This window comes from Triturus cristatus, chromosome 1_2, assembly GCF_964204655.1.
Source record: "Triturus cristatus chromosome 1_2, aTriCri1.1, whole genome shotgun sequence".
NCBI lineage: Eukaryota > Metazoa > Chordata > Amphibia > Caudata > Salamandridae > Triturus > Triturus cristatus.
This window is the reverse complement of record NC_140580.1, coordinates 400,575,886-400,601,856: the sequence shown is the minus strand read 5'-3', so window position 1 is coordinate 400,601,856 and position 25,971 is coordinate 400,575,886. Positions and strand designations below refer to the sequence as shown.

Sequence of the window (25,971 nt, the reverse complement as noted above, 5' to 3'; positions counted from 1 at the left end):
GCCAATCACTTCACTGACCCTGTGCAAGTAAACTTCGTAAAAGACTTCACCCCACTGTTGCTGCCTCTCTGGACCAAGATCATAAATAACTCTTTACGCCAAGGATGCATCCTTGTCACCCTCAAAGCCGGGCAGGTATCCCCCATTCTAAAGAAACCTACGGCTGACCCTGCGGACTTAAACAATTACCGGACTATATCCAACATCCCTACCCTGGCCAAACTCTTAGAAAAATGTGTACACCTCCAGTTGTTAAGACATGTAGGCCATTTCAACCTAAACAAATACCAATCAGTTTTCCGTGCAGGTCACAGCACTGAATCAGCCATGACCCATATAACTGACGATCCTCTACAAATCCTATAGCAGAACGGAACCTGCTTACTCATCTTGCTAGACCTTTCCTCAGCCTTTGATACAGTCAAACACAATAACCTGATAGACCTTCTGCAACACAGAATGGGATTATCTGGATCAGATCTAAACTGGTTTACTTCGTTCCTTCAAAATAGATCGCAACAATTCAAGGTCAACCACTCCCTGTCCAAACCCGTCCCAGTCACCTTAGGAGTCCCACAAGGATCTTCTCCATCTCTGACACGGTTCAATCTATTCGTGGAACCACTCACTAAAATTCTCTACTCGTCTAACGTTCAATATCACATGTACGCTGACGACACACAACTATACCTTAAGATCCACACCCTAGAAGACATCAAATCGCTCAACACAACTCTCGGAAAAACTCAGACCAGGCTGGCAGATAACCATCTAAAAATGAATGCCCTTAAAACTGAATTCCTCCTAATCGCTCCTCCCGCCAAAGTACCCATAGTGCAAGACTGGATCAAACACCTTACTGCACTCAACTGCCAACCTCTCATCGTTGACTCAGCGAAATCGTTGGGAATAACACTGGACAGAAACCTCAATATGCAGAAACACATCAGCAACGCAACAAAAGGAGCAAACTTTCAGATAAATACTTTGGGAAAACTGAAACCTTTCCTGCCTGAAAAGGACTTCAAGCTGGCAGTACAAGCTCTAGTCATCCCAAGAGTGGTATACAGGAGTGTCTCTCTGCGGCCTACCCAGAGCTGCAACGGCCCCTCTAAGAGCCTCAATCAATGCCGCAGCGAGACTTATCACTGGCTCCAAAAGGAGCTCCCACATATCCCCTGACCTAAAATCCCTTAATTGGTTACCTTTTGAAGCCAGAATTCATCTGAAAATAGCATGTATGAGACAAAGTCATTTATCACAACGCACCCAGCTATCTGGCACAGAAACAGGCGCCCTCATTTGGGGTCAGATCTTCAAGAAGTGCTAAAAACCTTTTACTGAAACCACAAAGATTCAACAAGAAGAAAAAATACAACCAAACCTTTTCAGGGATGGCGCACAGAATTTGGAATGCCCTACCCCCAGAAACTAGACTTAATCCCTCTACTGCATCTTTCAAAAAAGAAGTGAAATCGCTTCTCATGGCTAAATTCACTTGAGCAGGGACTACTGTTATGCGACCCAACAAATGTTCTACATGGAACCATATAATGTCTACTGTCCATCCAGGTATCCTAGATATTGTATCTATATTATGCTTGATATACATGGAACGTTTTGCTATGTACCACATACCTATGCATCTACGATAGGGTGCTCACACTATCATTGACTAGCACTGAACTTTGTTATTTACCTTGTACCTATGTACCCAAGATACTTACCTTGTAAAGCGCTCTCATACCCGCAAGGGTCTTGTTTGCGCTATATAAAACTTTCAAAATAAAATAAAAAACAATAAAATAATGTTAAACCAGATGAGAACTAGTATGTCGTAGTTCAGTATAAGAGAAAGGCAGGAGCATACTTCTTTGGTTCATACGGTTTGTCTTTTTACTAGAAATATTAACAAACCTTGAAGTTTGGAGAGAAAAGTCTGTTGGCCTTGTCTTTATTTGCCTTGTCCAGATCATATTTTGATAACGTATGGATAAGATAGTCCTTGTCGTTATCTGGATGATCCGCGCTGCATATACTATCAAGTTCCTGATCTCTGTGTAAAGTTCCATTTTCTACTCTTCCTGAGCTTTCATCGGGTCCTGGTACAAAGAACGTGTTTATCCAAAAGTGAAACATTTTTTCCTAAATGAAAGACAAAAACATAGGTGTTGGTAACTCGTCTTCTATGCAACACCTTGTTTACGCAAATTAGTACATTATCAAACAGCCCATTTAGTAGAAATACGACACACACACACAATGATACTTACCATAAAAACATGCTTCAAATCTAAAATAGCTTACTGGTAATCACATGGTAAAATACTAGCTTGAAGGGCCATGATAACCCCTTTAAAAAACCACTAAGCAGTGAGGTATCAAATTTGTAGACCTTACAATGCTTATAAGCGAGCCCTTTTGACTGCTTGCCCGTAACATAACTAACTTATGGTGGCCAGTTATGAAAAGCAATCCCAAAGCAGAGACTGAATGTGAAGGCAGTGCCAATCTGAAGCTTTCCCCAAAAAATATGTTACCATGTTGTGCAGCTAGTTATTTTTATAAACCAAACTAGTTAAGAAAAGAACAAAAATATTTCCCACGTACAAACAAAATCTGAAGTTACCGCTGTGTTCAAAGGGATATGATTTTAAAAGAACCTCCTTGGAAATAAAAGTATTTCATCTAGAACCCAAGAATGGAGTTTTTTTCCCGAAATTAGGACCACCTAAAAAAACCTCAATGCGGTCTTAAAACACGTTTTGGCTTGGAGAAAGCACTGAAATACTACTCAGAACCACAAAAAATGTAAAAACTGGATAAGCTAACTAAAAAGGTGCCAGATGTTCAACTCACTCAAAACACCAAGCAGCATTCATACAGAGCGTCATTATAAATTTTGCAGAGCTCAAGCTAATAGAAATTCATTGTGCAAATTTGGCATGCAAGGCATGCTACTGTCAATATTGGTCGGATACCCTTCTCTAAAAACTGCAATTACCTTTTTTGAAAGCTTTTGATGAGGTGGTCACGGTGCAGCTATACCATTTCTTAATTAAGACTATTCTGCAGATTTTAATAATTTTAGATAATGCTGAATAACCATTTTAAGAAAGACTTCAGGAAAGATGCTGCTGTTTTATGAGGCAGAGAAACGTTTAACGGCTGGCATGATATAATGGAGCATGTAGCTTCAGAAAGAGTAGAGATTAGAGTGGAAAAGGTGTATACTGTTCTTCACCCATCACCAGGTGCATGGTGTGGGTTTGCCTGTTGTCTTCTCTTTGCAATCTGGCCTGGGCTTTTCCGAGGCAGCAAACTCATCTTTGGCTACTGGTTCTGGGACGAATGGAATTCATGAAATTGAAAATTTAACCCGGGTGTCTAGGGGGAAAAAGAATGTCCTGCAGATGAGGCCTAAAACTAGTGTTGGTGTATGTCGAGTCAGTGCAAGTACACGTGTTCAAGTAACCAGTGTAAGAGTATACCATATATGCCTAGATGGAGAAAGGAAGCTATGCGCATTATAGTTTGCCTCTGATCCATAGACACTTCAGTTAATAGGCCACAGGGTCCACCAAAGAGTGCAATCCAAGAAATTCTGAATCCACCTCTATAAGGGTTGCAGGGTCCACAAAGAAGAGGCAGTGAAGGTGTAACCCAAGAAAATTTGACAATTCTTGACGAGAGTATGTGGCCCAACTAGGAGCGGTGAAGCTACAGTCACATTTGGTTCTAAGGAGGAGGCTGTGATACTCCTCTGCTTGTAGATGAGGTTGCGATCTTGAACCTAAGAGGAATGCAGTTGCACAGCAAGAGAATAGAGTGGAAAGATTACCCTTTATTAAGCAAAACCCAAGAGTGACGGGCTAGGTATGCAACGTGACAAGATTCCGATGAGGAAACTTATTGCAACAGTTTTTACTGCCAAGTATGGCAATATCACACATTCACTCTTCCCACAAGGTGTCTATGGAAATAGTGTGACAGTCGACCACCTTTAAAACATGAGAAACGGCAATTGCCTATCAAGCGTGACCACTAGAAATATTTTGTAACTTTTCATATTTTAAATGACATCTACATCCTAGATTTAACAGCGATATGGGCAACTTCCACCCCTTAACCTGTTTCCTGCTCATCTTTGAATAGAGGTTGTAACAAAATGCGGAGTAATATACAACATCACTGAAAATGCTCTGTTCTGAAGCACCATAAACAAGTTACTTACCTTCAATAATGATTTTTCTGGTGGATACTCCCATCTGAATGCATATCCCTCACCTTGTGTATATTATCCAGGCATCAGACTAGATTCAGAAACATTAAAGCAGTACAGGCAGGGACAAAACCAACAACAAATGGTCAGACAACTTAGCTTGCAGTGGGTTAAATTAGTGGGAGCAGCACTAAGCCACAAATGTGTCCCACCAACTGGAGAACACAGATTTTGTGAAGGAGCGCCTCGTCACCAAGAAGACATCGACCTCAAGAGAAAGGTCAAATGCCACCGCTCAATCTCCAAGCATAGAAATATAGATTGCACAGACCAGGTCATAGGTCCCTGCCCTGCAGTTGCAACAAAAGATTCTCCTGTAGTGGCAGTTTTATCAGAGGACAGATGCTCATGCCCAGGAGTTACAGGTACCAGGCTCTCCCAGCCCAATCTGGAGCCACTAGAATGACTTTGGGTCCAGTCATTACTTGTCTTCAGATTTCTGGGATGTAGAGGCAGCTGACGGAAGGCAAACAGGTGTCTCGAAGTCCAGTCTAGGAAGAATGAGTCTCCGAGAGATTATTTTTTAGAACTTCCAACAAGCAGAAGTGTTGGTATTTGTGTTCTCGGTGGTGGAAAAAAGATCGAGTCAGGGGTCTACCCACTGACGGCAGATGCTCAGCGCCACCTCTGTGTGTATCTGCCATTCATGGTCTGCTATGCTTCGGCAGCTGAGTTGGTCTGTCCTGGTATTTAGCTACCCCAGCAAAATGGTTCACCACCAAAGAAACTTCCTGGAGGTCTAGCCACTTCTAGAGGCCTAGAGCTCCTGACACAGGACCCAAAACCCAGCCCGTCCTGCTTATTGTACTATGACATGGCAGGGGTGGTGATTGTATGGTGGGCAGGAAGGCCTTCAACATCAAGTGACACACCCTTAACGTCAACAAACTGATGTAGAGTGAGTTTCTCCCGGAGACTAGAGGCCTCTGATCTCAACCACTTCCAGTGTGCCTCCTGCAACACATAAGTGATGCATCCATGACTACTGTCAAACTTGGGTGGGGTAAGGAGAGGAGACTGCTACTGACCAAGTCACGATACAGCAGCCACCACTGCAAATCCTTTGCAGTTGCCTCTGAAATTTGGATATGATCCAACAGATTTCCCATACTCTGTAAAACCTGGGACTTCAAATCACACTGCAGAGGCAACATATGGCATCTGATGTGTTTCATCAGCAGGATACCAACAATCCCAACAGCCTCAGTCATCTGAACTGACATTCAGAACAGAGGCTGAAGCATCAAGATCATAGCCAAAGTGTCCTGGACTCTCGCCTCCGTGGGAGAGGTATGAAGCCAGACAGTATCCAAAATGGCTTCGATGAAAGGGATAATTTGCAAAGGAATCAGGTGTGACTTCGTCACCTTGATAATAAACCCTAACGACCTTTGGAGGTTTGCCACCATCTGCAGGTGTTAACAGGCAATGTCTAAATAGAAAAAGACTGATACCCCAACCTCTGAAGGTGTGTTTAGACCACACAATCACTTTCCAGACACACGAGGGGCACTGTTGAAGCCGAAGGGGAGCACTGCAAACTGAAAATGCTTGTGGCAAATAGTGAACCACAGGTTGCGCCTGTGGGCCTGCAAGACAGTAATATGGAAGTAAGTAGGTTCAATGCCACCATCCAGAAGTCTAAGGCAGACAGGACCAGAGCAAGAATGAGCATCTTTGTTCTTTCACAGAAAGGCATTGAGATAGTAGAGATCTAAAATAGAACGAAGGCCTCAGTTCTCCTTGGGCTCCAAGGAGTAGCAAATGTAACCCCCAGCTCCAACTTCTGAACTCCAGCTATGGCCCCTTCAGTCAAAAGTGCCTGTAACATTCCTGCTGCAAGACAGCAGGAGCTCCTCAGTCAGCCGCCCTGATATAGGTAGAAGGTGTGACTGGGTGGATAGAAATTTCAAGGCATAGCCCTGTTATACAATTTGGAGTACCTGGGTGTCTGAAGTGATGGCTTGCAAGCCTTGAAGGGTATCCTCATATCCTGCCTCTGACAGTGGCTGTGTCCAGAAAGGACACACTAAGGTGGCTTGGTTTTGCAGCTGCTGGAAGGGTGAGGTCTTCGATGATGTCCTGAGCAGCTTTCTTTGCACGTTATGGCCTTGGCCATGAAAGGGCTGGGAGACTTGTGGGGCTAGCGGTGGGTCTCAGGTCAGCAGTATAGGAAACCCCTAACCTAGACAAAAAGGGGAAACATTGCTGATGAAACTGCCTGGATGGGGCAAACAGACCCAAGGAACATGTGTGGCCTGGCTTTCTTGAATACATTCCGAGACAGAGTATGGTTTCTCGCCAAAAAGGGAAGAGCCATCAAACAGCATGACGATCTGAGATGCTAGGACATGCCGGAAAAACATGCAGACCCAGGTGTGGCACCGAATGCCAGACTCGTACCCATTGCCCACTCCATGCAGCCGTTCGTGTCCATGCTGGAGCAAAATACAAGTTTAACTGCTTTATAGCTATCTTGCATAGTTTGGGTCAAGCATGCCAAGAGGTTGTCCCCAGCTGCTAGAAAGGCTTGGTACACCATGTCCCACAGGGTAGAGGAGTACTGACCTGAGAGGCAGCTAGTGTTCACTGATTGCAAAGAAAGACTTGTGGTGGAAAAGAAGGTATGCCTAATGTCTCTATTCTAATAGACTCAAGATCATGTGGGGTGATGGGGAAAGAACTGGAATTAACTTTACTGGTGGATGCTTGTATCACCAACCTATCTGGAAGAGGTTTTTGTGTAAAAGTATAGTGCTGAGCGGCCTGTCTATTAATTGGTGGTCCCGAACACAGTTTTGCTCAAGTGCCCAAAAGGGTGTTCATGAGGGGTTCATTAAATGGTCACTGGGGTCCTGTAGGCACCTAACCATGCTGGAGTACCTATGTCTGAACTTTAGTCTTCACCTCTATGGTAGGAGTTGTACATCTAGTTCTTCTACCAGTCTCCGCGTAACACCGAAGGAGACACTTTCCTCAGTGGCCGGGCCGGGGGTAGATATAAGGCCAGTATCTGGAGAAGTATTTGGATAAGCTTGGGCAGAAAGCAAAATCGTGTTCAAAGTTCCAATTTGCCACCACATTGCTTTGCTGGAAATGGACAAAAGATATCACAAACCGAACATCTGATACTTTGGCTTGTAGGGAAATCAAGAGGATGGTCTCTTCCCCAGAGAATACATTTCACCAAATGCCCATAACCGCTGGAATAAGTCAAGGGGCCTCTAGCCACAAGCAAAACACTACTTCAAAAATTAAGTCGAAACTGCTCAGCTGTCACCACTCAATCGCCACACAAGGAGGGACAGATTGAAGATTCTGGTACAAGCCCCGCCCCTGTTGGGGTCCTCCCAGGGAGGCCGACAGATCACAGAGTAAATGCACTGGCTCAACGGGTCAGGGAACAATATTGTCCTGGCCCAATTCAGGGCTTTGAGACAGACAATTCCAACATTCCTCAGAACAAAAGGCAAGAAGGTCAAGTGGTGGAAGCACATATAGAAATCCTGTGCTCCACTGCATGCAAAATGGGTCCCCTAGGAGTCTGAGGGAACTTCTGTGTGCGGTAAACTTGACTGCACGTTCTCAGCAGTCACAAAAAGGTCAAGTCAGATCACACAGCTGTCCTGGACCACTTTGGGATGAAGACGGTATTTGTGGAGTTTCACTTGAGGCCGTCTGAGCATGTTTGCCCTGGCATTCCAAGAACCCACCTGACAATTGGAAACCATGGAGATACTCTGATATGTCAGCCATCTCCTAAGTCACTGTATCTTCTGGCACAAAATCCAAAGCCCTAAACCGCTCTTCTTGTTGCAATATCGCAATGGCAATTGTGTTGTCCATCAGGACATTAACAGACTTTTCCTTGATGGATGGGAGAAGGCTTTCACAACTGTATGGTATAACACACAGGAGGGGATTATGGAGTCTATGTTCCACTGATGACCACAGACCGCTTAATTCCACCTCCCCCTGGTGATTGCCCCAACCTAAAGAGGATGCATCAGTCACTACGGCCTGCTGCCCGAGAAGTTGGGGTCCACTTACCACCACCAAAAGTCCTGGGCTGTCTACATTGAGACGTGGCTGTTGTCAGACAGCCACAGTGTTGCACCCACTGAAAACAGAGGTTCTCCTTCAAGGCCTGCATCTACCAGAAAGCCTGGGGGGAGTAGAGGGATGTATGGGATCCACAGTCCAAGATCCCTCAGAACAAATCTCACCATGACCCACGATTGAGTCGAAAAAATTGGGATCATATGCCGAATGTCCTGTGATTGTTGCAAAAGTGGTAAGCTTTCAATGCCCTTGTTTCTACGACGCCCCCTACAAAGGGAATCGTCTGTGTAGGCGTCATACTGGACTTCCATTTGGTGATGGAATATCCAGGGATTAAAGAAAGGCAATAGCCATTCGAAGACTAACTGCGACTGCCTGTGACAGGCCCTTCTTGAGCAGACATTCGCTGAAGTACAAGAATACATGTATCCTCTACCTACTGGACCATCAACAGAAGGGCAGCAGATGTCAAATACTCCGGACACAACAGGACCCAAAGATAGCATCCATGAGACTACAGGACCTGCCAGACCGCTTTTGTTCTTGGGCGCCAGAAAGTACAGAGGTAGCAACCCCTCATCCTTTTCTGATTATGGTATGCCCTCGATAGGCCACATGGCCAACAGCAAATTGACTTCCTGCCAATGAATGGTGGCATGATTTCCTGAAACTTGAATAGTAATGTGCAGGATACAAGGGGTGGTGGGGTGTGGTAGTGGTTGAAATTGGGGTGGGGGGGGGGGGGACTGGTAGGCATACAGTTTTCAAAAATTTGAAGTACCTTCGATCAGAAGTCATTAACAGCCTGGTAGGAAAAAATGTAACCTTTTTCCCTATCTACTATGCATGGTCCTGCCTGCAAGGGGAAATCAAATCTGCATGGGAGCGGCTGCAGTGGATGAGGAGGAGGTGAAAGATGGATGTTGAAGGATGCTAAAGTTTGCGACCCCGGTAACCACCACATCTTCTGGAGCTGCAAAACCCTTAGCCAGCTGCTGAAATGGTAGGGAGGGCTACTGTTTTAGATTAGCTAGACCCGCTTTTACTATGCTAGTGAAACTGGTGGGTCACAGAAAGCAAGCCTAAGGAACAGATCATAATGCAACTGTCTTTAAAACTTTCCAGTGACACATCAGTTTTTTTCTTCCAAGAATCTGGACGATCGATATGGTATGTCCATTAACCATGCCTGAACGTCTGCAGGGTTCAAAACCGTGCGCGAGCTTTTCTATGACTAATCAGTACCCAGCCCTGAAGGAGTAATGGGATTGTCAAACACAATTCTTTCACTCAGACTACTGAATGGAGGAGCCGAGAATAAGTCCTTTTAAGTAGGCATTAAGGTCTCATTAAAAGGCAGCAAGGGTCTCAATGTGGCAGGACCATCAACAGGTTTGCTTTTGTTTCAACTATAGCTAGATGTAAATCAAGTACTTCAGCTGTCATACTGACAACCGCTGCAAAGGAGGCACTTTCCTCTGTGAGCAGACCTGTTGGAGATTCAAGCTCAGGAGACGCGTTCATCCTACCAGCATTTTGTAAGTCCATGTACAAGGTAGAATCAGTAGAAGAAACAATTTATCAGCCTTCTCACGGTCGTCATCATTGTGTGGTATGTTCTGAACTCCCTGAAGGGTGGATCAAAGCTGAACAAAGTCCAAGCCTCCTATTGCACTGGCAGTTGGAGGCAGCACTTCGGCTACACATCAGGGAATCAGTCATGATTGGATCCAGAATGGGCATCGCAGTAGTCCACGTCGTCGCCAGTGTGGTGGGACCAAAATGGCCAAAGTTGAACTGTGGACAGGCATCAGTAAGGAGCAAGAGAAGAACCAGAGATAAACGTTGGTGTCAGGGAAGTACCCCTGAGTAGAAGTGCAACTTGCGTCCCCCACACCTGCGTATGGACAAAAGGCACTCCCGAGAGGGAACGCATTCACTTTAAGGTTTGCAGCAGGGCCTCTTAAAAAGCATCTATGTTCTGCTGGGTTGAAGGTCCAGGGAATTCTGGCACATCGGGCCCAACCTAAGCATGGGCTCAGAGTTGAAATCGCCAGTGGAGTCGGCCCTTAGAAGGTCTACTGCACAAATTCTCATCTGTTCTGAAGTGGCAAGATGAGGAAACAGGCTGTTCGGCTTTCTAGCGCTTATGATGTGATGTGAATTCAGACTTATCGGAAGACTCCAGTCAAGATCAGTACTTGCCCAGGGAATGGCCATGTGGTTCAGAGCAGGAATGGGTCAGTGAATTGGAATGGGATTATTCAAGACTCTTCCTATGTTCCACGATGTAAAGTTTTGCTTCCTGCACCCTTAGCACCTTTGGGTTCATCTGTCCCCAGCAGCGGCCCGTGCAGGTGAAGAGTGCTGGAGCCGCAGTCCGTCCCTGGACTTCAAAATGTGACCAGTAATTAGGTACTTCAAACACTGCGTAAATCTGAGAACACCTCCTGCATTCACTGCAAATATTGTCCTGGAGGGTGGGTGTTGCATGAAAGGGAAGTGGATTACAGGCATTTTCTCTGGTACACAGTCTATTGTTGAAATTTTGCATCGGTACAATTGATGAAGTTGGGTGAGGATCTCCAGATTCACGCAAAGGGCATGGAACTAAAGTAACTAACATCAGTGGGTAGGAGTGGCACCTTTACGAAGCTCTGCATCTTCACTTCTGGGACAGATTAAGGTCGCTGCAGAGTCAGACATCACCACCTACCAGCACAGAAGAGCAATTGCTTTGGATAATCCAGATTGAGTCTTGGGCCAGGCGATATTCTAACGGCCAGAAATCTGCAGAAAGAATTATCCACCAGAAAGTTATATACTGAAGTATTAGCCTACCATGCAAATATGCAGAATTGCACACCTACATAGGCAAAATGGGTACAACCCCTCTGCTTCACCACAAAGGCAGAGTAGCAATCAAGAAGACAGCAAGGTCTACTACAGTCAGTTCTGGGAAGCCCAGCTGAACAATGTGTTGGTAAGAGACCAGATTTAAATTACCAAAGGCTACAATATCAAAATGCATTATTCATAAATATAGATACTTTCCTTTCATTCAGAGAGTCGTATTTAGCACCAAGACAAAGAAATTGCCAGCATGGTTTTAACATTCGTTGTAGATTCCTTCAGCATCAATATGCAGTTTGCTTGGGCGTGTGGCTATATATTAAATATAAATAATTCCGATCTGCACAACATTAGCAGAAATGTTAACGAATAGTAATGGAGCCACTTGAAATACATTCAGTATGTCATACAAGTAGGATACACAACATCATCCAGCATCTGCTTAAATTACAAGTACATACCTTTACACATACCTTTTTCATTATCGTTCTTTGCTTGTGGAAGAACTCCACTTTGATATCACCGCATACTGGCAAAGGCTGAGGGAACTCAAAGTGCATGTAGCGGTCTTCGCGTCTTGTTGGCCCAACAGGTGAGGTGTAAATCTTCACTTTTAGCTGGTAGACTACAAACTGGGGATCTGCATGATGCAATACAGTACATATGATGGGTAATGTATTTTACATAAATGTTAAAAATCAAGGTTTGATTAAAGCAGATAACAGATTTTTTTTATTACTTAGAAAAAGCTAATCACCTGTAAAATCCTACATTTTTCTGTATTATATGCTTTTAGCACCAGTTTATTAATTAAATTAAGATTTGGTCGCGTGCAACCGGTTTGGTTAATGAGGAAAGCGGATATACTTGGTCTCATTCTGAAATGTTCTTTATGTCACAATACTGGATATGTTCCATTTCAGTATGCCCTTCTGAATGGTCAGAATCTCTTGACGAACTCACTGACTTTGCAGGATTGTTTTGTACTTGTATACACATCTGCTTGCCTAGATGCTTTAAATGAAAAAGCCAATAAAATATGATACCAAGAATTAAGGCAACATAACATTTCAGTGAATAAACTTGGTTGGAAAAAAGAGTAGATTAAACCAACAAAGCTTCTTCTACCTAAATACACTTTAAAAGCTTGCAACTCACTTCTGGTCTGGATGAGGTCGACCAAGTAGCATCTGAATATGAAAGGCGGTCACACTGGGTGCTGGGGTTGCATAGCTGTATTACGCCAACAGCATGAGACGGGTGGATGCATGACATAACAGAGTATACAATTTCCACGCAATCTTTACCACGCATGGTACATAGATTTAAGGTAAGTAAAACTACACACAAACACACACACGTTATAGTTTGATTCAGATTTTAAACACACAAACCCATAGAAATTCAGCAGTTAGTTATCTCAATACTAGAACTTGAGCTCTAAGTTAACTATTTTGTGTCCCCGGAACTGCGCAATTTTCTTATCAATAATTTTGCAGCAAATGTTGCAGTGATTATCAATGAGGTCACAGAAGATGTCATGAGTGATGTAATAAGTGAGGTCATTAGTCCTGCATGACGAGGGCATGAGATACAGTTATCTTAGGAAACGAGTTAAAGATAATTGAAATAGTGTGTGTAAAATCTGAATCTAACTATAACATCCCAGCAACTTACGTTTTTTCGCCAGTGACTTAAGGTTTTTTTAATTCACATTGTATGCCTCCAAGGGATTTCCTGAAGCACAAGGGTAAACTAGGGCAAAGTCCTCAGCTGGAGGATAAGGGCTTGGTCTGCAAGTGGTGGAATAAGACTCCAGGAACGCCTGAGAAGGCACAGGAGGTGAGGGAGGAGGAGTTTGTTCTCAGGCCTTTAAGGGGGGGCAAGAGGGGCACATATGTTTCTGAGAGCTGGACAGCTAAGGCAAGTTTGTGCTTCTTGGGCAGAGCATTTTCTGAGGCCGAAATGTTGCCTCTGCCAGTATGGATAACAATCTTTCTCGGTCTCTCTTCCAACTCCTGCTGAAGCCTCTTGAGAATGGACCATCCCTCAAAGTTGAGGAAGGCATGCTTGGTATCAACTATGGCTTTGGTGCAGAAGGTAGATTGCTGCCTCTGTGACTTTGGCTTCGATGGTGAAATCTGCTTTGAGGGCTCGGCACAGACTGGCATCCTTGGGCTCAAGACCAGTCGAGGATTAAAGGCTTTGGCTGAGTCTCTCCTTGGCTCCGAAGTCTTGGCTTAGTGTCGACCCGTATTGAAGGGAGTGGCAAACCCAAAGGCGGCAGCAGTTTCGGCACCAGGCTTGATGCCAGTCTCCCTGAGAGGCAGGGAGTAGCTCAGATGTGAAGCCGCTTAAGAGGGATGAGGAGGACTGGGCTGTCGACAGTACTCATGCGTGGCATGGTCTTCATGGGTGGACCAGAGCTGACCGAAGTAGATAGAGCGTACTTCGGAGCCTCTGCGAGGAACTGCTCCTTGCCTGACTCCAAGACTCTGGAGTCCATGTATTCAGAGCTTCGCAAGTAAGCTGGGAGCTCTGCCATCCTGCCATTATGTGCCCACTGTCTATGTACTGGCGGAAGGTCTTCTTGCTGTCAAATGTTGCTTAGCAGTTGCAGCGAATCTCAAGCCTACGGCGAGAGGCACAAGTTGCAGATGTCATGGAGGTCAGCCAAAGGGTTATTTAGAGTGGCACTGGCGGCATCTGTTGATGGGCCTCCATTTCATTACCTCAGGAGCTTCATCAATCTCTGAAATTAGTCTGGAGCAATAAGTGGTCCTAGGGCAGAGTGGCCCGGGCGTTTATTGTCAATGGGATTGGAGGATGGAACTACATTGAAGTCGTCTCAAAACAGGCCGGAGGATGGCAGACAGTAAGACCCGATCGGAACCACTTATTATTTCAGATCAGGAGCATGCTGGATCATGTCCGAGCTTGATGGTGGAGAAAAAGAATCTTACAATGAAATCGGTGACCATGTTAATCTATCACCCCGACAATGTGGTTACAAAGACTTCTTCTGAGAAAAACAACCTGCAACATCAGAGTCCAGTGCTAGATGGCAGGAGCATGAAGCGCATGTGTATCTACAGTCACACATGCTACGGACATACATTTTTCAATTTCTTAATGGATGTTTTGTTATCTTTTTATACGAGGCACACATTAATTTTGATTGAGCTTTGGAACTGCCAATGAAAAACAAAAACAGCATGCTCAATTTTCTTTAAAACGAGTACATCATTTTTTTTAAACTTGCACCAGAAAGTTAATATAAGTGAGCAAAATTCCACAAATCCCTGCAAAAGTCACGTTTTCAGCAAAAAGTATTCTATGAAAGGAAGAACCAGAATTATGTTCTTCCTATGAATAAACCAGGGAGACAGATGAAGCATTTAGCAAAGAGGTCATCTCTTTGTTGTCATATTTCGCCACAGGATGAAGGCATTCTTCTTCCAGAGAGACCTAAAGGTTTCATGTGTAGGAAAACGTTTGATTATCTCAGAGGTTCTGCACTATTTGACAAATAAAGGGCTACATATTTATTTTTAAACACTGCCAACTCCAACCATCCAACAGAGGAAACTTGGTGCAGCCTGATGTGTCCATCAACCAACATCCAGGGCAAAACCAGTCGATTCTTTAGGACCAATTGGGTATTCTTTCTTTTTGAGAAAAAAACTGCAAGAATGAATAAGGCTCAGTTTATAGAGACCACTGTAATCAAAGGAGTCAGTTGATGGGAAGCTCTGTGCATCTATCAGAAATTGAGCCTCTGTTTGCCCCTAAAGGTTCTTCTCAGTGTTGCACACCGCATGATAACTAACTTGTGACGGAGGAGATGGGAGCAAGGCTAATTCATGATAACCAATTGCACAAACAGTTCTATAGATGTATAAGAGTTCAAGATGGCCAAGACAGGCCACCTGACCATATGGCCACTTTGGAACAACCAAACCACTGTACATGGCCAGAAAGAAACAGGCCCAACAAATCCAAAGGTAGCAACTCACTCCTGTGAGCAGGGGCCATCGTACTAGATGCAGATATAGTTTTGGTTCATAGTCAGTCAGCCAACATCAAATAGCGATAGAACTACTACCAGGATAGAAAAATAGAGACTATCTGGAGAAGGCTTTATCAATGTGCCATAAGAGTTCAGGTTTGATGTGGGCACCAGCTGCAAAAAAGAAATCCTCTTAACTTATTAACCCATGTGAGTAAATGGGGACCAGCGTTCATGTCCAAGGGTCACAGACACAAAATCAAGGGGTTCTGTGCCTTCTGGAAGCCTGATACTTCAAGCCAACATAACAATCTTAATATTAGTTCTCCATCATGAGATCTTCATTATTACTCAAACTGAATACCTCAGGAAAGAAAGCAGAGTCTCAGAAGAAAAATATAAATCCATAAAACAAAATGACAAAATAAAGTCAACTTTTTCCAGGTCTTCTCCTTTACTTAAATGAAACATGAATATAACAAAAGTAAAGACAGTTAACCGGAAAAGCCTGATTCCATCAGCCACATGCAACTTTCTCAGTACAATGAGAATGGAAACTCCTCCCTACCCTTCTTTGAAGGCATGCTGGCTGGAAATGGAGAAGGTTGGCAAATTCTATATACTTTCCTCAGTGATGGAGTCAGAAGCAAAGAGATTTGATGTTTACATTAAACCTCTGAATAAAACACCAGAGTCTGCTACTACAATTACCAAATCTCTGGAAGGCAGAGGGTTTGACCCTAATTAATTAGATTCTTAGTGGATAAAGCACGAAATGATTTAAGAGAACAGCCAATAACTTGTCCATTATAGTGGCAGACACACCTGGCCAACTTGTCATCAAGGGACGCCACAAAACTCTTATCATCAAATTGGAGGTTTATAATCTACCAACAGGAGAGCCCAAAGGCCACCTGCTTTCAACAGTATAATGGGATTCAGTGAGAACAGGCAGTGAAGCATAATTCTTTGCCCCTCCCAGTGAAGTGAATGGCACCGGTCACCTGAGGCGATTTCATCCAGTCAGATCCCTATTCATATTTTATGGTAGCAGGGTGGGATAATTACACTAGAATAAGCCTCATACTGGTGGTTTTATATGTGGTCTTCGTACCATAGGCAGAGTTTTAAACTGCATTGATGTTTAACATACAATCTGTCTAAAAGCAGTTTGTTTTCACCTAATCACGACATAAAAGGAGATAAAAAAAAAAAAAACTCTGCACTGTTTTGTACTGTCGCTAAGTGAACATTATTTTAGCTACTAAACAAAGCACTATGGGAACATAGCACTTGTTACTTTTGGACTAAGGCAAAAACTTCCTGGAAAAGTCCCAATTACCAAAGGAGTATGTCATGGTTGAGTTACAGCTCCACGTCTTTAACCATTTTATCCGTCTTTGTTATATCCGTTCCCTAAATCCAACCTTAACGTGTGAAAAAAGACATGCTTATGACTTAGTCTTTGGGTACTAGTCCTTTTTGTTTTTCGGTTGCAGTTCGAAAGCTCTCAAAATCTTACAATTTCTTTCAGTGAATTTGCTCTAATACACCACTAGTAATTAGTGTACTAAAATGCAAAATTATTGCCTTTCAGGCATGAAAATTGCCTGGTGTTCCCCATACTGGATGTTAATCTAGTGTGTGGGTGTGGAACTCTCCTCTTGTATATTCGTCCTTCTCTTTCCTCTTTGTTGTTGGGTGGCAATTGTACCCACCATTTGGTGCCTAGTCCAACTTCTACCTGACATCAGACGCTCCTCCCCGGAAGCCACCACGCTTGGTTGCCATCTTCAGTATTATTTTGCCCACGCGACCTTCTGTTCATTTGGTGTTTTCTGCTCTCTCTTGTCTGTATATTCTTTAAGTCCCTTATTAAACTCTCTTTGGCTAGCTTCCTGGGTAGGTGGGTGGGTCATATGTGAATCCAGAAAATTCTTCAAGCTGCAAAACTACTCCTACAGGCTGGGTTGGAGAGGACATTGAGCTTGCAAGTAAATGTCTCAATACTCTGTCCCACTTGTGCATCTGTTTCTCTGCACATCGATGCAGTAGTGTTTCATCAACGTGTGTACCGACGGCCAAGTGGCTACCATACACATGTGATTGAACAGAACATTTGCCAGTAAGGCTACTGTAGCTCCTTTCTTACATGTCGAATGAGCTCTTGGTTTCGTCTCCACTTGTATGCCAGCTGTCCTGTGACATCTGGATAATTTGAGTAATCCATCTTGAAATGCTATTCTTAGTGATTTGTTTTCCCTCGTTATTGTCCGAGAATGATACGAAGAGTTGTTTTTCTTTCCTGATTGGCTTGGTTTACTCCATATGACATATTCTTGCCCATCGGGGGTCTGATGTATGTAGTGCTCTTTCTGCCCGAGTCTCTGGCTCTTAGGAGAAACCTGGTATTTAGATTGACTGGTTTATGTGAAACTGGGATATGACTTTTGGATGGAAATGTGGGTTAGTCTTGATGATTATCCTGTCCTTGTGTATTTCCATATATGCTTCCTGAATGGTAAGTGCTTGCAACTCACTTACTCGATGGAGAGATGTCACTGCAATAAGCAAGGCAAGTCTGATGATTTTTAAGATGACCTTGTGGAGTGGTTCAGAGGGTTGTTCCATAAGTTGGGTTTGCACAACAAATAGGTTCCATGTAAATGTTGGGGCAATATTTTGGCCCCTTACAGAAATCTTTTAATCACTGATGTAGTGAAGAAACTTCATATGTATTCCCTTGTGTATGCCACTATTGCTCACAGACACACCTTTAATGACACAGAGGTTAGCTTGCGGTCTAGCAGGTGTTTGAGGTATCGGATAACTATAGCGTCTCTTGTCCTTGCATGAAAGAGACTTGAACTCTGGCATCACCTTGTGCATCTCTCCCACTTGGCTGTGTAGTATTTTCTTGTCTGGCTTCTTGGAGGGCAGCCATTGTTTTTTCTGAAAGTCCTAAGTGTACAAACTCTGTGTCTTCAAGAGTCACGCTGATAGACTCAAGAGTGCTAGGTTCAGGGTGGAGAATCCTCCCTCCTTGCATCGATAGCAGATCGTGTAACTCTGCACGTTGTTCTGTGCCATCTCTATCAGGTCTGGGTGAGAACCAGGTCTGTCTTGCCCAATGTGGAGCGATGAGTATTAAGGTCACCTGCGACTGTCTGCATTTGCTGATTACTAATGGTAACAGTGGGATAAGAGATAAGTGTAATCGAATATCCCTGACCAGTCTATTGGCATTGCATTCTCCAAAGAGGGTCAGTAGATGTCTGGATGTGAAGGAATGACATTTTGCATTTACTGGCATTGCGAAAAAGTCAAATTATGTCGTCCCCCATCTTCTGAACACCTTTTAGATTACTGTCCGCTTCAGTTCCCACTTGTGAGGTGGCTGTTTTTCTGTTCAGCTGGTCGGCCTCTACATTGTCTTTTCCTGGTAGACGTATTGTCGTGATGTTTATTAGTCTCTGAATGGCCCATCTCCAGATCTCTTGTGCTATCCAAGAAACGGCAAAGGATTTTGTTCCTCCTCGTTTTCTTTTTAGGTAGAACAGTCATGTTGTCTGCTTTAATTTGTACTGATTTCCACACGGCTGCTTCAGAGTGGCTTTTAACACTGTATTTAGCTCCAAATGTTTGTGTTGTACTGCTTCTTCTGGTCTCCAGGTTCCTATGATCTTGAGCTCCCCATATGACCTCCTCATCCCATATGCGAGTAGTCTGTAATGATGGTCACTATGGGAGTTGGCGATTATATTTGTCTTGTTCCACCACGCCATTTCCTCCTGCCCTCTTTGCGTGACTACCACCAGTTCTTCTCAACTCCCTGTAGCTTGTGATCACTAGCTCTGGACCCATTCCTTCTGGTATTGGCGAGTTTGTGTTATTGACAGGTATGCTTTCGCCTTTGCTGGGCTGATTCTTGCTAAAAAGAAGTGCTTCTCTTGTTCTGGTGTGGGGACGATTTTGGAACATCGCAGTCTGTGTAGTGTCGTCAATACGGTTCTATGCTGTTCCTGATCTTACTTAGTGAGTTTGCCTTTAGCAGCCAGTCATCAAGGTACGGGTAAGTGTATTCCTTGCCTTCTCAGGTGTGCCGCAACTGCTGCTAAGCATTTCATAAACACTCTTGGGGCTGAATTTATTCCAAATGGCAGCACAATGAATTGGTACAGTTTTCTGTGTATAACGAAGCACAAGAATGGTTTGAGCTTGTGGTTCATTGGGATGTGTAGATATGCATCCTTTAGGTCTATGGCCGTCATATGGTCCCCCTTCTAAAGTGGAGGAATGACTTCTTGTAACATTGTCATTTTGAACACCTGGTTCCTTATGAACTTGTTTAAGGTATCAGAAAGCATGTTGATTAATTTCCCTAGTTGATCTCCTTTCTGGGTATTCTCTCTATTGCCCTTTTCTGCAAAAATTATTTCACCTCTTAGCAGACAGGTGTTTTCTGCTCTTGCATGGGTCTTTTTCCATTGGTCCTCGCCCTGGTGGGTGTTTGACCAATTCTGTGCAATAGCTGTGTTGGATGATGTCGAGTATCCACTTGTCTGAAGTGACCTTCCTCTACTCCTGGTAGACTGATTCTATCCTCCCCACAACAGGTGTTGGGTATAGTTATGCTTTAGGCTTTCTAAGTCACTTGCTCAACTTTGCAGCCGTTCCTATCCGTGGCTGTACTTCGCCACTCGCCCGCCCATGAAAAGTTGTCTTTGAGGTGCTTGGCGCTGTCACTGTTGTGTCTGTGCCTGCACTTGGCTTGTACTTTGGAAGCTCTGGTGCATAGTAACATTTTGAAAGCCCCCCTCTTCCCAACGGTCTTCTAGATGGTGTACTTCCTAGTCTTTGCTGCCCCCTTAACTGCAGGGCTTTCATCGATTTTGAAATATTAGCGTTCTTAAGCTGCTGCAGGGTATCGTTGACTGCACTCCCATTAAGGTGCTCCCAGTTGCAAGGGGTGTTAATGATATTGGCTTTTACTTCATTTTTGGAACCAGACACCCACAGGCAGGAATGCCTTCTTTAGCCGGTTCCTGTCATTATTTGTCAGCTCGCCGCGTGTGCTGCGTCTAATACAGATTTTAAACGGATGTTGGTGACACTTTCCCTTCTTTTGCGAGGGATGACGCTCTCCTTTGATATTGAGAAGATAGGTGTTTCATTGGCTCTGCCATGTCTAACAAGTGTTGGTAACCAGATCTGTTGCGCAGGGCATTGGAGCTAGCGATGCTCTTTGAGTTGCTGCTCCCCTTTTGAAACTTCCTCCCCACCATATCCATTCTCTTGCTCCCGTTATCTGGAGATGGTCCCAAGGTAGTCTGCACGTTTGCCCGGTTTCTGGCAGTGGCTGCGACTATGGAGGTCTCGGTCTCGGTCTCTCTCTCTCTGTCTCGCTCTCTGTCGCTCTGTCTCTCTCTGTGTCTCTCTCTCTCTCTCTCTCTCTGTGTGTGTCTCCCTCTCTCTCTGTGTGTCTGTGTGTCTCTCTCTCTCTCTCTCTCCGTGTCTCTCTCTCTCTCTGTGTGTCTGTGTGTCTCTCTCACTCTGTGTGTGTGTGTGTGTCTCTCTGTGTGTCTCTCTCTCTCTCCGTGTATGTGTCTGTGTGGGTCTGTGTGGGATCAATGTTTGACGGTATTCAGAAATTTTGCTTCAAAATCCTTTTTCTGGAGGATCGTGGCATTTTGGCTTCAAGACACCTTTTTTTTCATTTGATTGCGCACTCTTCGGCATAGAATGTGGGTTTCTATCTTGTGTAGGACGTCGAGGCCTCTGGTGTGGTTATTTAAGTTGGCCTGTTGCCAACTTCGGTTGTCCTTCAACTCGTGCGTCTTTTCAGAGGTCCATCCACCTGCTGTGTCTTCGTGAAGGACCACAGGGACTCTTTCAACTTCTGCTTGCCTTCAGTTCGCTACAACTTTCGCCTAATGCAGCATTTGAGGTTCTAAAGTCTGTTACGAGACTCGCCCAACTTTCAGCAGTTTACCTTACCTTTTTTAACCTTATCTTGGTGTTTTCAGTGTTCTCGCTCAAAGTCTGACCTTTGACGTCTGAGCCCTCTCCTCCTTCAGCAATGTTGTCCTAGACCTCGCTCGACAACCCCAGGTCTCTCCGCAACAGTTTCCTCCTGACCCTGTAAGGCGTAGTGTGCCTGCCTTTATTTCTCCCCATCTCTCAAGGTCTTTGGTTTGAATTTCACATAAGCCTTGCAGTTGATGGTGCGGAGGTCTCTTGGTATGCAAAGGTTGCACACCTGATGATTATCCTTTGGGACCCTCCAGACAGAAGCATAAAGATGTGCTTCCATATCAAAAACCTGACTGGAATTTCCAAAATCAGATCACCATCTCAACGATATCCCTCCAGAACTTTGGCAGAGTCTTCGATGAATCTTAAGGTCTACCTCGCTTCTTTCGGCAATTGGAGAGACTTCAGCAATGCATTCGGAACCATTGGCGGAAAAAAAAAAAAAAATGAAGATGGCGCCCACGCATGGAGGCTTCCGGGGAGGGGCATCTGACAAAGTTGGACTAGGCACCAAATGGTGGGACACATAAGACGCTCAACAATAACAAAAACAAAGAAAAAATGGAGAGGAAATGGAAGAAGGCCTAATATACAAGAGAAGAGTTCTGGACCCAACCACTAGATGGCGGAATAATGTGCAGCATATGAATCCAGAAAGAATTCTTGCTGCAAAACCTTAGACTCATTGGCATATACAATTTAATCCCCGCAAAGTTGACTGGTGTAACAGACAAACCAGAAAGTAGAATTTAGAAATGCTAACCAATGATAATATATCGAGACTCTTGCTCTAGAAAGGAGAACGAACTTTATACTTGCTGGCACACTGTTAGACGGATGTTCATGACTCTGGTAGAAACATTAATAAGGTACAAAGACCTGAGCAGTTTTTGATTGCACACCCTTCTTGCCAAAATTGAACACAAACTTAGACATGATATAAAGTATATCAAAATGACTTTACTTTCCCATTAAGACACTGGCTCAAGCACATCACAATCAAAGACCACCTGTCTCTGCACATCCTCATTCCCTTAGTATGGAAATAAGTGACTTTTTGGGGGCGGGGGAATTTATTTTTAAATGGCCACCATTACCACCATATATTTAGAGGGCGGGGTGAGATGGGAGGTGAAGGGGCTCCAGTTCACAGTATTTAAGAAGTGAGGGAGGATTTTTGCACAACCTGTGGGAGCTGCTATAACCAGAAAAGCATAAATATCCTCAATCTCCATAGATATGGGCAGATCCTCCGTGAACACAGTTTTAAGTTCATTAATAAAAATTAAGAAATACCTCTGCAAAGGATGAATGTCACTAATACAGAGATAATATTTCTGGGTTCACATATGGTTCAGCTAACCTACTTTTTGCAAGGAATGGCAGGAGACCCCTTAGGTTGAATGGGCTGCCCAGTATCTGGAACAGACGATGAACATATACTGATTTGGTAGAGGCATGACCAGTGCTTTGAGCACCACCTCTGATGGCACTAGTGTCCGAAGCGGTGGTCAGACTTGAACAGCCGCCGAAGGTACAGATGAAGTGGCCTGCTGGAGCCGTACACTCTGAAGGCACTAAAGCCTGCCTTGAAGTGTGGTCTTGGGGATACTTGGGCTCTTCTGCCTCTATGTGATACAGGCCCACACCCCCCATTGAATTAAATCAGTCCATCTAAAGTATGTCCTCTACTGAACAAGAGTGAGACTTGATTGCTGAAATCTACATACAGAAAGGAACAGGTAGGACATTTACAGGCACACAAAAAGTGTTTGCCAGTCAAAAGGACTCCCTCTAGTCCCCAATTCAGCACCATTGCGAAAATGGAACAGGGAAATGCTCTGCTCTCCCAGTCCCAAAAAGTGTCCATTAAGTCAGGAAACTTCCTCAAGATGCATAAGTTAGGTGCCAACATGCTAGGCGGGAGCGAAATGTTTATCACATGCTGTAATGGAGGACTCAGTCATGGCCCCTTGATGAACTTCTAAAAAGAATTTTGTCCAGAGATTTTCATTTCTGATTAGTGATTTTGTATCTTTAGAGAAGTAATTTAGCTTGGGTAGACATTGCTAAGCCGAGCTGAATTTTTTAGGACGACATTTTTAACAAGCATTGGCATAACCAATAGGTCTCGCCTTTGGGACCTTTGAAGTGTTTAGCCATGCAACAGTTAATGTTGTTGCAGTAAGGATATTGTGCTGCATAACTAAATACTTATAAGGTCCCAAAGGCGAGACCTATTGGCTATGCCAAAGCTTGTTAGCTGGTAGTGGCTGGGCAGAGCACTCTAATGTGGTATAAATGGCCGATCGTTGCCATAGTAACCAACGCGGTCACACACATGGATGCCGGAGACATGGCGCACCTAAATGGACTACAGAGTCAGACACCGAAGTTGCCCTTCAAATTATGAAACGTCCTGCAGCTGCTAGGCATTTAAGAAGGCGTGTGATTGATATGTGATGATGGTATGGGAAGGGCCAGATGAATTGATGTACAATTCATTGTCACTTCAAGTTATCATACGAAAGAGTAATTGCTGCTTGTTAACTGAATAGTATCAAATCAATTCTTTTTCATATGGTCATAAAACGGTGCTTGATTTGGCCATGTGCAGCATCACCTATAAACCATATGGGGACCATTTTGCTCCTCATGGAGGGTGAGTCTTCCAATCAGTTCCCACATCCTGTGTTCTATCCTGCTCCCTGGTACTAGCATCTGTGTTCTGAACTGGCCTTAGCCTAGGTTCTGTAAACAGTAATGTGCTTGGACTATTTGAACAACTTAAAACTGCACTTTTAAAATGTATGTTGCAAGTATTTTAATACCTGTAGAGAGAGAGTCGGTGCATCTTGCTCCAGACAGAGTATTGGACTTCACAGAAGTGTAAAGTACAGTTTCCCTGAACCCTAGAGTCTTGGGTTGCCAAGACCTATTGGCTTTGCATCCAGGATAACGTCCTGCATGACTAAACACTTAAAATGTCCAAAAGGCGAGACCTATTAGCTAGGCTACTGCTTGTTTTTTTTACTGTTTGACTTTAAGGTTACTGAATGCATTGCAAAGCAGTTGTAAGGGCAGATTACACATACCGGTATAGTTTTGTGGACCTTCCCCAATGGAGTAAACCTACCAGAGGGGTGGACGATTTCATTTATGTGACATTTCCCTTCAGAAACTCATTTTATACACTAAACTGCACCCTGTCGATCCATTTCTTGATAACATGGTTTTGTATAGCTAACCTTAAAACCTGAAAGTAAATTTGAGAATCAGCTGAGCTTGGTCTGCACAGATCCACGGTATTGAGACAACGGTAGCTTCATTGGCATCTGGGGGGGGTGTGGGGGGGGGGGGGGGGGGACGCGCCTCAAATGAAGGGCTGGGGCTATAATGCACATTACTTTTTAACCATTTACTGTTTTGTAGGTCTACTGTGTGTAGCGCAGACATAAACGCGGGGTTCTGGAGGCCCGGTGCAGTAAAACACCCACTTCATGAATCTCTGTACGAGCCTTTGATCGCAGTTAGAATCTCGGCAGAACCACTCAGCCTTTCATCCTCCTGGGGCCCATAAAAAGAGTAAGAAGCTAGATAGCAAAAAACACCCGGGATCTAGAAACAATGCTAAGAGGGTGACTCTGGATCAACTGCGCTCCACGAATACGCCTGTGATGTTATAATGCACCTTTGGTAGTGTCTGTGAGGCAGATCTTTTAGATTCACAAAACGCAAGTGAACGTTTGATTAAACCACGCAAGTGAACACGTTTAAATACAAACAAAGCTACAGTGTAAAATCCCAAGCTTCCATAATTTGAAGCATTCCATAACGAGATGACGTACAAAGCTTTCTGAAGTGTCACTTCCAAATGCGCCCGCGGAGAGGGAGAGGGAGAGGGAGAGGAAAAGGGAGAGATGTTTGTGCACGTGCAGTCTGCTCTTTTTGGAAGCACATACTCATGCTTGGGGCGCGCCGTTGCGCGCTCCCGCAAGGTGGATGCTGCCACAAGCAAGAGTGTGTGCTTCCAAAAAGAGCAGAGCGCCGGCTAAAGGTCCTCCTATTCAGCGCATGCGTGCTGCGTAGGCGAGACCTAAAAATGGCAGATTAGTTGCACTGATGATGTAATATTTCAGGAACCATAAGTCTCAGACTTCATTTTAGTGTCAAAACATAGGTTTTGGGGGTCAAGCAGTCTTCGAGCGACAGATAATAAATCATCATAGCAAACCTTCCACTATTTTCCAAAATGGTGGCTCCATAATGTGCTTTAGACTTCATATTGGTAATTTGTTTTAATATATTTCTTTTAATTTCAGGTTTTCAGTTTATTAAAATTTGTAAACATGAGTGAAGCAGGTGGTAGCAGAGGATCTTTACCTCCTGACAGTGTTGCCAACTACAAAATCTGAGGACTCCAACAGAGTGTGACAATAGCGACCGCCTCCCGCCGGGATTTTTGTCATGAAAAATACTTATGATTTAAGTATGTGGCATCTGAATTCTTTTAGAGCGCACCTGGCGACTTCTCATAGCCTGTTGCAATGTACGTATGCACTTCCCTGCTCCGATTCAATTACATGCCTGCATAATGTGATTTTATCACCCACCGTTTTAATGGGCCAACCTTTAGTGCAATGGCACAATGCATGATTTCTTCAAATGCGGATTACCATCGTACAGCCCCTGCACAGGCTATACGCCTACGAGTGACGTCATACTTCTAGTC

The 25,971-nt window shown here is 44.1% G+C and overlaps 1 protein-coding gene across 2 annotated transcripts in view; it reads right to left on the bottom strand.

Moving 5' to 3' along the window:
- PTEN (phosphatase and tensin homolog) overlaps positions 1-25,971 on the bottom strand; it is a 231,178-nt gene that overhangs the window by 24,392 nt on the left and 180,815 nt on the right. Inside the window, exons 7-8 of one of the 2 annotated variants that reach the window (XM_085605587.1) lie at positions 11,659-11,837; positions 1,918-2,145 (exon numbers count right to left, since the gene is read on the bottom strand). In XM_085605587.1, coding sequence (XP_085461713.1) covers positions 1,918-2,145; positions 11,659-11,837 — 407 coding nt within the window. The remainder of the gene's footprint in view (positions 1-1,917; positions 2,146-11,658; positions 11,838-25,971) is intronic. The other variant, XM_085605590.1, reaches the window with a different exon arrangement.